The sequence below is a fragment of the Fundulus heteroclitus genome, chromosome 5 (genome assembly GCF_011125445.2).
Source record: "Fundulus heteroclitus isolate FHET01 chromosome 5, MU-UCD_Fhet_4.1, whole genome shotgun sequence".
NCBI classification, from domain to species: Eukaryota; Metazoa; Chordata; class Actinopteri; order Cyprinodontiformes; family Fundulidae; genus Fundulus; species Fundulus heteroclitus.
This window is the reverse complement of record NC_046365.1, coordinates 37,803,091-37,818,833: the sequence shown is the minus strand read 5'-3', so window position 1 is coordinate 37,818,833 and position 15,743 is coordinate 37,803,091. Positions and strand designations below refer to the sequence as shown.

Below are 15,743 nucleotides of genomic sequence, written 5' to 3'. Positions count from 1 at the left end.
AGCCAGATGTCTGGTGTACAGCGCCTTGTAAAAGTATTCAAACCCGCTGAAGGTCACAACCACAGACTACTTTGTTAGGATTCAATGCGACAGACCAACACAGAGATGTTAATAATTGTAAAAAGGAAAGAAAACGACCGGAGCTGCGAACGAAAAGGTCCAATCGGTGAGGAGAAGCCAAAGCAGACGTGTGTCAGCGTTCGCCATGAGGAATCCCACAATCCTTTGCAGTGGCTTGAGGTACGAGCAGAGTCCACCTCACGTAAATGAATGAAAATGTCCAGAGAGAAGAGAGCATTATGGATTAGGGCCGGGCGATATGGATTAAAAAATAAATCTCTCATTTTATCATACCAAATACGATTAATCGATTTTTTTCCTCCTTTTTGTTTCATAAAAAGAAATTAAAGAAATTATTTTAAAACCTTGCTTTTATGTCAAGCATTTCGTCATGGAGTTGACCAGAATTCAAAGTGCAACTAAAAACAAGCTGTGAAACAAGATGGCAGCCGTGCCATTATAAACAATGAAAATATAACAAAACATTTGCTGCTAGTGGTATTACACATTGAGCTAAGAACAGGCTTCACTGCACTTGTGAACTTCAAACTAAGTTAAAAAAAAAAAGCAAATAAGTAAATAAAGTACCTCGTATTATGGTAAAAATATTTTGACAATACATTTGCCTAAACATATATTCAGCATCACATGCTGTTCTCTTCATGGAAACCCAATGAGTGTATTGGCAAAATAAAATCCAGATTTTCCGAAAATGAAATCTTAAAGAATTGTAAATTCGAATTAATCGATTAAATCGATTTATCGCCGAGCCCTATTATGGGTGGAGTGAAGCGAAGCTAGATCAACAGGTAACGCTATTTACAGCGACATTATTGCTTCACGTGTCACTAATGCAAATGTACGCACCTTTACACGTTTCGGTTTGTGCGATGGCCTTTTTTCTAGTTCTTTTTGTCTCCGTCGTGTAATTCTACGTCTCCTCCGCACCATAGAGTCCTTACTGTTGACCTCATGAAAGGTCAAGGAACAGGAGCTAAGGTTAGAACATTTCGGACAGAGCCAAGGTTTTAAAACTTTATTTTTCCACATAAAAAAAAAATCTAAAACTATTGTAAACTACATTTATATTGGGCCCCTTTACTCCGATACCCCTAAACTATTGCTTCCAGAAATCCCTAGCTGATTCTGGGACGAGCCGCGGAGGTTTCAGCCAACAAACGGCACCATGGAGCCCGGCAGACAGGTCTGGAGGTTCTGGAGCGCTTTAAAGCAGGGTTAGGTTCTAAAGCAATGTTCCAAGTTTTGAAGATTTCACAGAGCTCCATTCAGTCCCTCATCTGAACACAGAGAGAGGATGGACCGACAGCAGAACCCACCAAAACACCGCGGTCCACCTTGACTGAGAGAATCAACCAACAGGCCAATGGTTGCTCTGGAGGAGCAGCAGCAGGGAGCCACTGCTCAGGTGGGAGTGTTTGTCCACAGGACGTTAGCAATGTGCTCTAAAAACCTGGGATAAATGGAATAATAATAATAATAATAATAATAATAATAATAATAATAATAATAATAATAATAATAATAATAATAATAATAATAATAATAATAAAATGGAAGAATAAAAGCCACAACAATACATTTTATTTAAAGATACCTTTCAAGTCGCACGTAAGAAGTCCTGTTGGAGTTTTGGAACGGTTTACATCCAAATATTAGAAAGCCAAACTCAAAGTCTAAATATTTCTGCTTGCATTGTAACAAAAAAAGGTAAAAAAAAGGTCAAAGGTTATGCATTATTTTGTAAGGAACTATAGATAAAATATCTTAATCTGTCTACCTGCATTTTTGTTTTTTTTACCTTTGTACGTCAAATGGTACAATAATGGTGTTAATGATTCTAATGAGTCAGCACAACGTATTTAAATTTATTGGAACATTAACATGCAGCATTTCGTCATGACTTACAGAAACACCACCACGCTAACCTCCAAGTCGAAGAAGAATTACGGTCTTCCTATAGCGCCACTTTATCAAATTTATCAAAAAGAATTTCAACAAAAGTGCAGCTTTGCTTTAACACAGAAGCTGTAAGGATTTAATCTAAAATAATTAAGCTTTTAAGCAGTTCTTAATCGTGCCCATTTGTTTCAGGTGCTGCAAAACGGGCCGAGCGCGCCTAGACGCCACCAGATAGTTGATGTTTACCTCGGATTTAATCCGGCGCTGTGAGAGCTGGGAAGCAGGAACGGTGAGCTTCATGCTTACTGGGGGATAAACTGCACGATTATGCTAAATCTCATTTACGCACATTCACCCGTCGCGTGAGAAACAACTCCAGCCACAGAATTAATTGCCAGTTTTGTGTCTTCTTAATTCATTAAGAACCTTGCTAACATACAGGAGCATAGAAATATTAATTTCTGTTTTGCTCATTAATTTCTAGGGCTCGGTTTGGCGATGTGAGAAAGCCGTAATGAACCCGGAGACGAGGTTTCTAAAAGTGGTGCTCCACCTCTGGCTTGCTCCGACTCGCTCAAAAGGAGCATAAGGAGAAGAAAGGTGAAGCTTTCAGGACAAAACATTTATTTGTGGAATTAATTTTCAATAATAGTACCAGTGTTTTCGACTCTAAGTGTAAGAAGCATAAAAAAAAAAAGACTAAATATAAAAGTTTTGATCCGGTTGATACAAGCAGGATGCCCCAAACCTGATTCTTCAGATGAGAGGAGGGTAATTCTTCCTTTTTTTCCCCTTTTTCTGCAAACTCTTTGCAGATTTCTTGCTTCCAAATGCTGCTGGCAGACATACCAGCACTGCATCTGTCCTCCTAAAAAGTTTGGACTGTGCTGTGCGAGCCTGGAGTGCTTGAAGTTTGAAGCTGAGCTGGACAAACTACTTTTCCCTGCGAACGTCGGGCCGCACAGTAGGAAAACAGAAACGATGCGGCGTTATTTGCTTTCTGACTTTGCAGGCACCTAAACTGGGAACGGGTCCCGCTGGAAAGCAAAGTTCTCAGAGTGTTTTCAGATATGCATCACCAATCGCTGATTCCTCGCCTTGTTCTGGTGTTAAATCCGGACTGCGTTGGCCTGATCGGGCCCAGGAATCATTCAGCGACATTTGTTTATTGGAAAAATTGGCAAACTTGAGGTTAATTTTTATTAACTATAAGTATACACTGCAAAAACAGAACTAAAAGTAAGTAAAATGTTCTTAAAATTTGTATTTTTTCTTGATTTGAGCAGGTAAATAAGATGATCTGCCAATAAAATAAGATATTTGCACTTAAAATAGGAACAATTCATCTCCATCGTCTTATTTCAAGTGCTGTATGTCTAATTATCTTATTTTAGGCGTCAAAATATTTATTCCATTGGCAGATAATCTTATTTACCTGCTTAGATATAGGACAAAAACACACATTTTAAGAACATTTTACTTATTTTTAGAACCGTTTTTGCTGTGTAAGTCTTAAGTATTCATGTACTTCTGTTTATACTTTCCAGTATAAGTCAAGTATGCTTCTATATACTATTGCTAAGTATATGAAATATAGTTCAAGTACACTGCCTCCTTTTAAGTGTGTAACAGGTACACTCGCAGTACACATGAATAAACTACTTTTTGCTAAGGGAAGGATGTGTAACATAATTCATATTTTATTGTAGAAGCAGTATCCCAAAGTGGGGAAAGTCCAATCTGTAATCTAAGAACCTTTATTCACCTCAGAAATGACACCAGTGGTGCAGCGATCAGTGGCGCCTCCAGCTACCCGGGTTAAATGAAAGCAGCTGAAGCATTTTTTTCTTTCTCAAGCTGATCAAAGCGTCTCTGAAACTATAGTTAGTAAATGGGCGACTCGCTGAACGTGAACTGAAACGACGCTTTCGTAATGGGAAAGCTAAGAGAACATGTAGATCAGTAGGACGGGTTAGGGCTGAACAATGAATCACATTTTCAATATAATCACAATTTAAAAAAAGGCAATTTCCAAATCGCAGAGGTCTGCAATTTTTGGCTATGTAACAATCAGGGAATTAGAAACGTCCATTAGGTGTTGGTAAAATGTTTAAAGTGGGTTTGCCTCCACATGGAAGGGAAGACAGTTGCAGCAGTGAGATAATCTTATTTTATTACTGCGTTTAGAGTTTATATAATCATACATAGCATTAAGTACAGGTCAATCAGTTTAATACATAGACTTGCTTGTTGGTTGCACTTTATGTTCAACAAGGATTGATGTCCAAATCTACTAAAAGCTGTTCTCTTGAATAATATTCTGATTAATAGAAACATTTAAAGTTCTTGTTTTAAATAGTCCTTGTTTACAAACGTCTTTATTTAGAGGCCATTTTTGTTGCTTGTGGTTAACGCAGAGAAAAGTCAAAATTGCAATTTTGGTTGAAAGATATTGTAGGCAGAACGCAATCATTACTGCTCTGAGTTTAGATGCTGTGGGTCTTTTAGCAGCTAATCTGCACAGCAAGGAAACAAATTGATTTGTTGTTTGTATATATTTAAAAAGACATGATAAATTAAACTGGAAAAAAAAGCAAAAAAAAAAAAAACGCATTAAATCACAATATTAAGAAAAAAAAAAAATCGCAATTAGATTATTTTCCAAAATCGTTCAGCCCTAGGACGGGTGTGTACAAACAAAAAGCTACTACTAAAAAAGTTTAAAGCGACTGAAACTGAGATAAATAAAGAGTCATTAGGGAATGTTACCAAGCGCAACGAGGAGGACGGTGAGGCGCGTAAAATCACAGATGGATGATGCCAACCGTTTCTGTCCTACGGTCCCAAATAAAAAATGTATGCAGAGACTGAGAAACCGTTTAACCGAAGCAAAGCTGGGTGCAGCTGAGGATCCATGATGCTGTGGGCCGGCCTCTGCTCCAAACTAGGGCTGAACGATTTTGGAAAATTGCGATTTTTTTCTTGAAATTGCGATTTAATGCGATTTTTTTCCCCAGTTTGATTTATCATGTCTTGTTAAACATATGCAAACAACAAATCAATCCGTTTCATCGCTGTGCGGATTAGTTGCTAAAAGACCCACAGCATCTAAACTCGGAGCAGAAATGATTGCGTTCTGCCTACGATATATTTAAACCAAAATTGCAATTTTGACTTTTCTCTGCATTAACCACAAGCAACAAAAATGGCCTCTAAATAAAGATGTTTGTAAACAAAGACTATTTAAAGCAAGAACTTTTAATGTTTCTATTAATCAGAATATTATTCAAGAGAACAGCTTTTAGTTGATTTGGACATCAATCCTTGTTGAACATAAAGTGCAACCAACAAGCAAGTCTATGTATTAAACTGATTGACCAGAACTTAATGCTATGTATGATTATATAAACTCTAAAACAAGCAATACAATTAGATTATCTCACTGCTGCAACTGTCTTCCCATCCATGTGGAGGCAAACCCACTTTAAACATTTTACCAACACCTAATGGACGTGTCTAATTCCCTGATTGCTACATAGCCAAAAATTGCAGACTCTGCGATTTGGAAATTGCGTTTTTTTTAAATTGCGATTATATTGAAAATGAGATTAACTGTTCAGCCCTACTCCAAAATGTTCAGATAACCTCGCCTAGCGTCACGAGCTCCTTGAACAAAAGCCCGATGGCCTCTGCCAGCATCCTGAAAAAGACCTGAAAAGTTTATTGTTCCAGCGTGCGGGGAGGAGGACGGTAAAGGAGGTTAGAAAGAAAACCTCCACCTTTCAGAAACCGTCTGCAGGACGGACAACCGCGGGGCACCAATTCTCAAAAATCATTTATATGAAGGTTTTGTTTTTTTTTAAACGCACCTTTACCAGGGCGCTGATAATTATCAAGAGTTTTCAAAGGAATAAATTCTTGTTTCATTGGTTCCAGTTCAAACCCTCCACACTAAGTTTTAAGCTCATTTTGACCGTTTTTACATTCTTCTTCTTCGCTCACAAGCAAGTTTTTTCCTCCTGTGCGGCTCTTCATCTTCAAGTGCGGCGAAGCCTCCTCGTCTGCGCGCCTCGCCAATTGTCTGAAGTAGCAAATAAGGTTAACATTTGTGTATAAATATTGATCCTAGCCCCGAGGCCTCGCCGCTTCTGTGAAGCCAGGCCCATTAAATTCGGACCAACAGACCGCTCATTGAAAACGGCCCTCGTCTTCTCTGCAGCCATCGAGCAAGAAAACCAAGCGGCGGGCTCTAATTTGTCTGCAGAGGACGGACGCTAATTGAAAACAGGTCTGTATGACGTGCCGACGGTTAAAGGCGTACGGCGCGTTTCCCCCTCGTCCTGTAATTCATTTCCAAGTTCAAGGCTGTGTATCATTACTCGCTTGAGCTTTGTTCACTCTGCACTGCCAGCGCGCCCCCCCAACCCGGCCGAGCTCAGGGGGGGGGCATAGTAGCAGTGGTGGCGAGGCGGAGGATTCTTGGCAGAAGGAGCCCAAAGATCTGATGCCAAGAGGGAAATGGAAACCCTTCTCTCATTTTCCCCATAATCCAATGTTTTCAAGCCCTAGCCCTACCAAGGTCATTATAATCATAAAAAGTGGAAGGTAGCCAGTGACCCGCCATTACAGTAAGGTAGAAAAAGCCACCAAGTCTCTCAACTATTGGCAGACAGAAAAAAAAAAAGAAATAGAAGAAGCACAATTCAGTCCAGAAATGATGAACATCTCTATATTTTAAATGGAAATAATCAGGAGAGATGAGAAGGGGAATAAAAGCGTTCCCCCCGCGCGGTTTTCTCGCTGACTCATTAAACAGAAAAGTCGTGAACGTTTAAAAACGAGTTGAAAGCAATCAAACTAGTCCCCAACTTGGAGGAGGGAGTAGCAAGAACTGAAAATGACACAAACAACAATATAAAAGCACAAGGTCAAAGAGAATAACAGCTTTCTCTGTGGCACCAGAGGTCACGTGCGCTTGTCAGAGTGAAGGCGCCATACTGTACGGCGACCTGCGTGGCCGGCCCCCAGGAGCCTCAGACACGCCGACAACACGCACAGTTTGGCTTTCACGTCCTCAGTAGGGCTGAACGATTTTGGAAAATAATCTAATTGCGATTTTTTTTTCTTAATATTGCAATTTAATGCGATTTTTTTCCAGTTTAATTTATCATGTCTTTTTAAACATACAAACAACAAATCATTTTGTTTCCTCTCTGTGCAGATTAGTTGCTAAAAGACCCACAGCATCTAAACTCAGAGCAGAAATGATTGCGTTCTGCCTACGATATATTTCAACCAAAATTGCAATTTTGACTTTTCTCTGCATTAACCACAAGCAACAAAAATGGCTTCTAAATAAAGATGTTTGTAAACAAGGACTATTTAAAACTAGAACTTTTAATGTTTCTATTAATCAGAATATTATTCAAGAGAACAGCTTTAATTGATTTGGACATCAATCCTTGTTGAACATAAAGTCCAACCAACAAGCAAGTCTATGTATTAAACTGATTGACCAGTACTTAATGCTATGTATGATTATATAAACTCTAAAACAAGTAATACAATTAGATTATCTCACTGCTGCAACTGTCTTTCCTTCCATGTGGAGGCAAACCCACTTTAAACATTTTACCAACACCTAATGGACGTGTCTAATTCACTAATTGTTACATAGCCAAAAATTGCAGACTCTGAGATTTGGAAATTGCATTTTTTTAAATCGCGATTATATTGAAAATGCGATTCATTGTTCAGCCCTAGTCCTCAGAAACGGCCTCCTCGTCCCGCAGACGCTGCAGCAGACAGCAGCACGGAGCGGGCCGGGCAGCACCAGCCGGTAAACCCCCCCCCACCGCACCCAACACCTACGAAGAGGCCGGGCCGCCATCGGCAGGTTTTCGGGCTCAACAGGACCAATCAGGCGACAGCTCCTTTCCAGAGCGGGAACGTCCCAAAATAAAAAGGTGAAATAAGACAAATATTAAAAAAAAAAAGGGACAAATTGATTCTGTTCTGCTGCAGTCTGCTGACCGAAAGGGGGAAAAAAACCTGACTCCTAATCCTGGAAGGACTTGGACAGCAGCACAGACCTTATGCTAGAGTTCTCTGTCTTGTAAAAGTATTCATACCTCTAATACAAAAAAAAAAACAAATCCTGTTATGTTATTTTTTTTTTGTGATGGATAAAACCGTCATTACCACAGCATGACACTCCCACCACCATGTCTCATATCCACAGTGTTGTGTTCAGGGTGCAGTTAGTCTTCTGCCCCACATGTAGGAAGATTAAAACTTTTTCACAGCCTCCTCTACGTTCTCCGGGACCCGTTTTTCCTCGCTGCTCTTCCACAAATACGCACGACCTTGTGTTGGTACGCTGTGTCAAACATATTTATCTTGACCTGGGGCTAATAAATAAAATTAATTATATTATATATATATATATATATATATATATATATATATATATATATATATATATATATATATATATATATATATATATATATATATATATATATGATAACTGAGCAGAAACAAGTGGAAAGCTTTTCTAACCGTCATGGATTATAACCAAATATAATCAGTCCTTACAAAGTAAGTCTTAAACAGTCTTGTTCAAACTTTTCTTTGCAGGACAGGAGAAGCGAACCTTTAAAAAGGCAAATATCTTTCCTTGGATAATCTACCCAATTAGCATTCTGGGTTTACCAGAACGTACGCATTTTGTGACTCCTTTATAATACCACTAAAGATATTTTAGTTCAGATACGCAGGCAGAAATGCTGCTGGAGGGAGTTTGGGGAGTTTTTCCTCTCCACTGTCGCTTCATGCATGCTCAGTATGAGGGATTGCTGCAAAGCCATCAACAATGCAGGCGACTGTCCACTGTGGCTCTACGCTCTTTCAGGAGGAGTGAATGCTGCTTGGAGAGACTTGATGCAACCTGCTGGGTTTCCTTAGAGAGGAAACTTTCTCACCAACCTGGAGGATCTGATGGAGTCTGACTTTGTAAAATGCCTTGAGATGACATGTTTCATGAATTGAATTGCGAAATATTAGGCACCAGATATATGAGGGAGTCACTTTTCCACTGCATGTAAACGTCATCAATAACAAACTGATTCTTAACCGCGACAAAGTCAAGTCTAACCCAGAAATGACGTTCTGCCTTATTCAGGACCAGGGCATGAATACAGGAGGTGTTGACAAGGTTGGTGAATTAAAAGAGAAAAGGTCTCACAGATGGCACCAAAACCAGCACATCTAGCCACACAGCTTAGCTCAAAGGGTAACACTTCGGTGTCTCACAATTAACGACTGCAAATAACAGAAAAAACACAAATACCCAACTGGCAACGGAAGAAGAGCCAAATCTAAACGTGTTATATTGCTTTATATGTCGCGGCTTGCTGGAAAAAAATGCTAAAGTTGACGTAGCGTAAATCAGCTGATTTCATGCTTGAATGGCCTTGACAGGTGATCAGCTGGTCTGAAACTTTTTCAAGGGGTGGACAATAATTCAATATCAATATATATCGTGATATAACTTTAATAACGGTGATATGACATTTCTGATATTTCGATTAAGTTCACCAGCAACTTTTGGCCATATCGTCCACCCCCATCTGTTTCCAACTAGCTAACGGCGCGTACATGAGCGTTAGCACGTCATGCTAGCAGCGACATTCATCTGAGAGAAAGGTGTTACAAAGTGAAGAAGACTGTGGCATGGAGGATCTGGGAAACCGTATGGTTAAGAAAAGAGTACACAGGGATCGTGTGTAATGCTAACCGTGCTAATAGCTAGCAGAAGATGCTAAACAGTTTAAAATGTTGTGTTACTGTAGAGCTGTGTAACCCTGACTGCTCTCTCTCTCTGACGCTCCTAATGTCAGGGGGAAAAAAAATCTAACTGTGCTTCTTTGGCTGAATATTTATATTAATTATGATTAACCCACATATTTCTTGACTCTTTACTTCCATTTCCTTCATGCCAATGCCCCCATCACTCTCTCTAAGCTTCAGCATCTCAGCAACCAAAACTATACATCAGGTCCTAGTATGAAGGCCAGCTAATGGTCTGTCCAAGTGGCCAAATGTATTATCAGCATAGGGAGCATGAATGCACGACACTTGAATTATAATATCCAACCGAACATTGCATCCAAGCAGCTCTTTGCTTGGCTCTATAATGCTGCTGTATTCATGAATGAGTGATAATCAACCACACAGACACAAAGCTTTTTGCTACCAAACATTACGCTGGCTATTTCAAAACTAAATATTTCTGATCTCTTGAACCTTATATTTAGTTTAGCTTTATGTACATTTGGCTGTTTTTACATTTTTAATCCATCCAGAATATCTGAAGAGGCATTTTATTGTAACTCATAGTTATTAAAATGGATATGAGAGTTGCAGACAAATCCAACAATGACGCCTCAAAGAGCAATAAAAAAACTGGAGAAAATAAAATATACCAAAATCTGGTGTGTAGGTTAAAAATATGAACTGCACGCCGGTTTAAATGCTGAATATCCGGGATATTAAACATCCCTCAGTTTACATTGAAACACATTCAAAACTTGGGACATAAAGTTATAAAAGAACAGCTTAATTTCAACCTTTCTTGATGGATATGGCCATGGCACGTTTAACAAACGATCCCTGGTGAATATTCTACCTTTCAGTGGTCAGGATACGCATCAGTTATAACAGTAAGTTTATTCAGCCAAAAGCTCTGGTTTGTTACTGTAGAACTAAATGCTTTGGCCATTAAAAAAAAGTATTCAGCTTGAAATTATTCCTAAATTAACATGGTTAAAACCTGAAATGAGATAGAAAGATATGAAGTTTTGATTGAACGAGAGCTTTTTACATGTGCTCAACTATGATTTGATTGATTTAAAAAAGATAGATAGATAGATAGATAGATAGATAGATAGATAGATAGATAGATAGATAGATAGATAGATAGATAGATAGATAGATAGATAGATAGATAGATATAAACTCATCTCCAAACTCAAATTGAACGATCAAAGCTTTAACAAGGATGGTATCATTAACAGGAATGAACAGGGCTCTAAAAGCCTTTTTGCTCTTTGGTCCTAAGCCTCTGGAATGATCCACTGTTACAAGTGAGATCTTTCCAAGGATATTAAAAGCATAAAAAACAAATCATCCGTTTAAACAAGCCTGTAGCATGGCTTCTAATAGATCTACATGATGTTTTTGCTCATTTATTGGCTATGCATGGTGTATATTTCTAGAAGCTGTTTATTTATTGAGATATATATAGACCAACTTAAAATAATTGGCTAAAAGAAATATTAGCAATTCAGAACAAAAATAATTGTTTGCAAATTAAAGTTTTAGCTTTAGAAAAGTTGGGCAAAATGACATCAGAAACCCCCAAGGATTTACCAACCTTATTTCTTATTATGACTAGTCCTGTGATTTTATGCTTTCTGTAGGTTTGTTAACGTGTGAAAGAAGTCTGATCAATGATCTACTTAGTTTATTTCTTTGTTATTGTAATGTTTTTTTTCCTTTTCCTATGTAATATTTCCCTCTGCTGTGGTTTTCTGTTCATGTACAGCACTTTGAATCACCTTGTTACTGAAAAGTGCTTTATAAGCTTGCCTTGCTGCACTTCTTAAGAAAGATGGCATTAAAAGATGAGGAAAACACACAATCAAAACGCAGTCCAGTACAAAGAGCTCGACGCAGGATTCACATACAGACTTCTTGTCCTATTTTCAGTCTACATCAAACCCATGCTGTGCCGTGGAGCCCGTCCATGTGACTTCCCACACTGTCAGTCACTTCCACAATCAACAGTCACCTGATGTCCACATCTCTGCCTTCCTGACCAAATTCAGCAATCCCCCCCACCCCCCACAAGTTCACCCCCAGGTCAAACACCTGAGCTGTGCATAAACGAGCAAAATTAGCCGTAATGCAGAACATCTGGTGGGGATGTGACATTTATGAAATAAAGAAAGACAAATATAGCAAGGCGAATCACTTAATTATTCATCAAATTTGCATATCAATATGACTAATTGAGCTGTTTTGCCTACGCATGCATTCAGCAGGAGAAAAAAAAAAGAAGATTAACAGCATGAAGGGGGGGGGAAAAAAAAATGTCACTAATAATGGCCACTGACATCTAAGGAATCCTCCAGCGGCCGGAGTGCGTTATTGCAGCACTTTATTATTATACAGGACGGGTGATAAAAGGCGGAATATTGAAGACGGGAAAGGGTCAAACGCACAAAAGTAAGCCAACCACCCCGACGGAAATAAACTCCACGGAAAGTATAACGGGGGGGGGATTCTGCTGCGGCACAGGCGGCGCAGCCGAGCCGGAGCGCCGTTTTCCTCCTCCTAACCGCGTTATTGATCCGAGTCTGTCTGCAATGAATGGCTGCAAAGGGAAGGAGAGGAGAGGGGGGGGGGAGAAACCCTGAACTTCAGGTGACCGACCACTGCCTTCATGCGGACAGGGAGGGGGGGGGGTGGAAAAAAAATCAGTTTTTTTTTTATTTAAAGAGGTAATATCACCACTTTAAAAGATAAACAAACGCGAAGCGAGTCGGTTGCGCGAGCTCCGAGAAGCGAAACTGAGGCGAAAGTTAGCCGTTTTTTTTTCTTCTTCTTCTTCTGTAGCCTGAGGAGAGCAGAGGAGGGGGGGTTCGTTGAAGTTTACCGAGCGGCGCTGCTAGATAGCGCTGTGTGCTAACCGGGGTTGTTCCGGGGGAGCCAGACTCTGGCTCGTCTGATCCGGCTGACCCTTCATTTTATTGCGGCCAGACTCCCAGATCCTCCCCCTTTTTTTCCTCTACCCGAGAGAGGGGCGAAAGACGTTACCGACACCGCTTCGCTTCGCTTTGCTCGGCCGTTACGCAGCACACACAAACCGCCCCGACACATACTGACCGCAACCGTTTAGCGGAACCGGACCTTTTTTTTTTTTTTTTTTTTTTTTTAAATCGATTCTGCTCTTATTAAAAAAAGCCACGCATCGTTTTATCCACTCACTGCCTGGCTAACGTTACCCATTCGCCAACAACATGGCTGCCTTGCTCGGACCTAAAAAAAAAAAAAGAATAAAAAAAAAAAAAAAAAAAAAAGAGGGGAGAAATAACGTACGCCGAGCCTTTTGTCTGTTTCACCTCCATAACCCTAAACTACTGCGCAAAACACACGGAGAGCGGCTAAAATCGCACACGGAGAGCGGGGGACTTACGTGAAGGCAGGCGCTTGGGCTGCTCCTGCTTCCTCCTTGGCATTTTCCCCCCGCTTTTTAATCACATTCTCGTCCTTGTTTGGGGATGAGGAGAAAAAAGGATTTTTCCCATTGAGACCGGAGGCGCCAGTGATGGCAGGGACTCGGTCGTGCACCTGGCTTTGCTCGGTTTAAAGTGTATTGTTCAGGGGGGGAACGGGAACACGGGCGGAGGAGGTGCCGCTTGCTGTTGTTGTTGCCGTGTCTTGACTATGGCTGCTCTCGGTGCAAGTGTGTCTCTGAGCCCCTAACTAACACTAATGCAGGGATCAAAGGGCAGCAACAGCAGAGCAGACACACGCGCGTGGGCAGGCAGGCACGCGCGCACACACACTCACACTCGGCGCACACGTTCGCACGCTCTCACACACACTTCTCACACGCACACACACACACGGAGAGACAGACACACGTGCGCGCGCGCGCGTGTGTACATACGCGCTCTATCTCGCGCGCGCGCACGCACGCTTTGGGAAGGAGCTCGCCCCCGAGAGCAGCGTACGGACAAGGTGCCCCCAGGCTTCCAGCGTGCGTTTGCTGAAAAGAAAATATAGATATTTAAAAACACAAAGAGGACTGCATTGATGGAGTCGGAATTGCATTCAGAGTCAATGTCACTTTCCGTAGATATATAAAAAAAAAGAAAAAAAAAATCGAAATAAATAACACTTAAGCGATGATAGTAATTTATGCAAATGTTTTCTCAGCTCTGCGAGATTTATAACATATTTTAATCCTCAAAAAGAAGATAAATCCGTAGTATAATTAGAAAAAAAATAGAAGTTTCAGGCAGCTCAATCCGAAAAGCTTTTTATTGATTCAATTCATTTTGCTTTATTTATGTAGCACGACTTCCCAACAAAAGTAAGCTCAAGCCAATTTAAGAAACACATCCCAGTAAATTACAATATTTTAGCAAAGTTTATTTTCGTTCAGTATTTCAACTGAAAAGGTGAAACTTAAATTTGTTGCACTTAGTGATACGGTTTGTGTTTATTTCTATTGGTTTTGATGATTGTGGCTTACAGCTAATTAAAGCCCCCAACATTTTTTTTCTCTGTAAGTTAAAACATTAAACAATATTTGTAATACTGAAACGTATATCTCTATACTGTACAACGTATGCACTCAGTTCATGGCTCCTTTTGCGTGATTGCTGCGTCAGCGTGGCTGGAGGAGATCAGCCCTTGGTTCTGCTGAGGTTTTTAAGAAAGTCCAGGTTGCTTTAATAATCCATAGGTTCTCTAAAGGCTTTAGGTCAGGCCTGATTGCTGACCAACCCAGAAAAGTGAAACCACGGTCACCAAAGCTAGCTGTGATACTTTTAGCAGTCCAATGCACTGGACCTTGGACTATAGAAAACACAGTGGACAAACACCACCAGACCTTGACCTTGGACTTTAAGCATCTTGGATTCTGTCCTTTCTCCAGTCCTTCTCCAGACTCTACAACCTTGATCTCCAAATTAAAGTTTATATTTACTCTTATCTGAGAAGAGGCCTTTGGGCAACTGAGCAACCGTCCAGTCCTTGTTCTGCTTAGCCCAAGAAAGACACTTCCGAGGTTGACTCTTGTTCAGGGTATGCAAACTATATCCTGAAAACGTGGTTCTTGAAGCGCTTAGCCCAGCATATTGTGAAGCTCCCCAAAGTTATTGAATAAGGTTCACTTCACAATTCTCCCAAAGCCTCAGTTGTCCATCAAATTTAACCACAGTTTTTCCCTCCACTCAACTTTCCATTCATATAATTCTTCGACAGTGACTTCCCCATGATTTAGTGGGCGATCACATGGTCATAACATACTTTGTTTAAAAAAAAAAAGAACTTTTTTATGTTTATGAAACTTGAGATAAACATTCCAAACAAATTGTTCTAGTTATATAGTATGTGTTTCACTTTTTGTAATGAAGTACTGCAATAAATTACCCTTCTATTGTATTCTAATTAGTTGAGATGCATCTGTACAAAACACACAGTAGGCACCAGCCCACAAGGGATAGACGTGTTAGAAAATGGATTGATGGATGGATGGATGGATGGATAAACTAAATGTTTCTAAAATCCAAACTATATTTTAAAGCCTCTGTAATAATCATCCATCAATTAATAATACTAGCTCTGGTGCCTAGTTCCAGCAGTCATTGGGCATAAATTGGTGCACTCCTCACACAAGTTACCAGTCCATCAGGGCAACATAAATATCTCATGCATGCACACAATCTTTATTGAGCTTAATTAACCAAATCTGTGTGTTTTTGGACTCTAGGTAAAAGCCAAACTAGAGAAGAAACTGTCACTGAGGCATATGCTTTTTGTAAATAGTGATCTGATGCACAGACCAGCACGTAAAAGTCTAGACAAGTTTGTGTGCAGGATATATGGGGTCTCCAGAGACCCTTTTCTGACACTGGATGTGTAGTTTGCCTGTTTGGAGGGATAAAAAAAAAAACGGCAGTAGAAAT

The 15,743-nt window shown here is 40.1% G+C and overlaps 1 protein-coding gene across 1 annotated transcript in view; it reads right to left on the bottom strand.

The window, feature by feature from the left end:
* The window catches only part of znf827 (zinc finger protein 827), a 133,354-nt gene extending 119,714 nt beyond the window's left edge, over positions 1-13,640 (bottom strand). The window contains exon 1 of the mRNA XM_036137539.1: positions 13,241-13,640. Within this exon, the coding sequence (XP_035993432.1) occupies positions 13,241-13,283 (43 nt within the window). The 5' untranslated portion in view covers positions 13,284-13,640. The remainder of the gene's footprint in view (positions 1-13,240) is intronic.
* Positions 13,641-15,743: the final 2,103 nt, after the last annotated feature.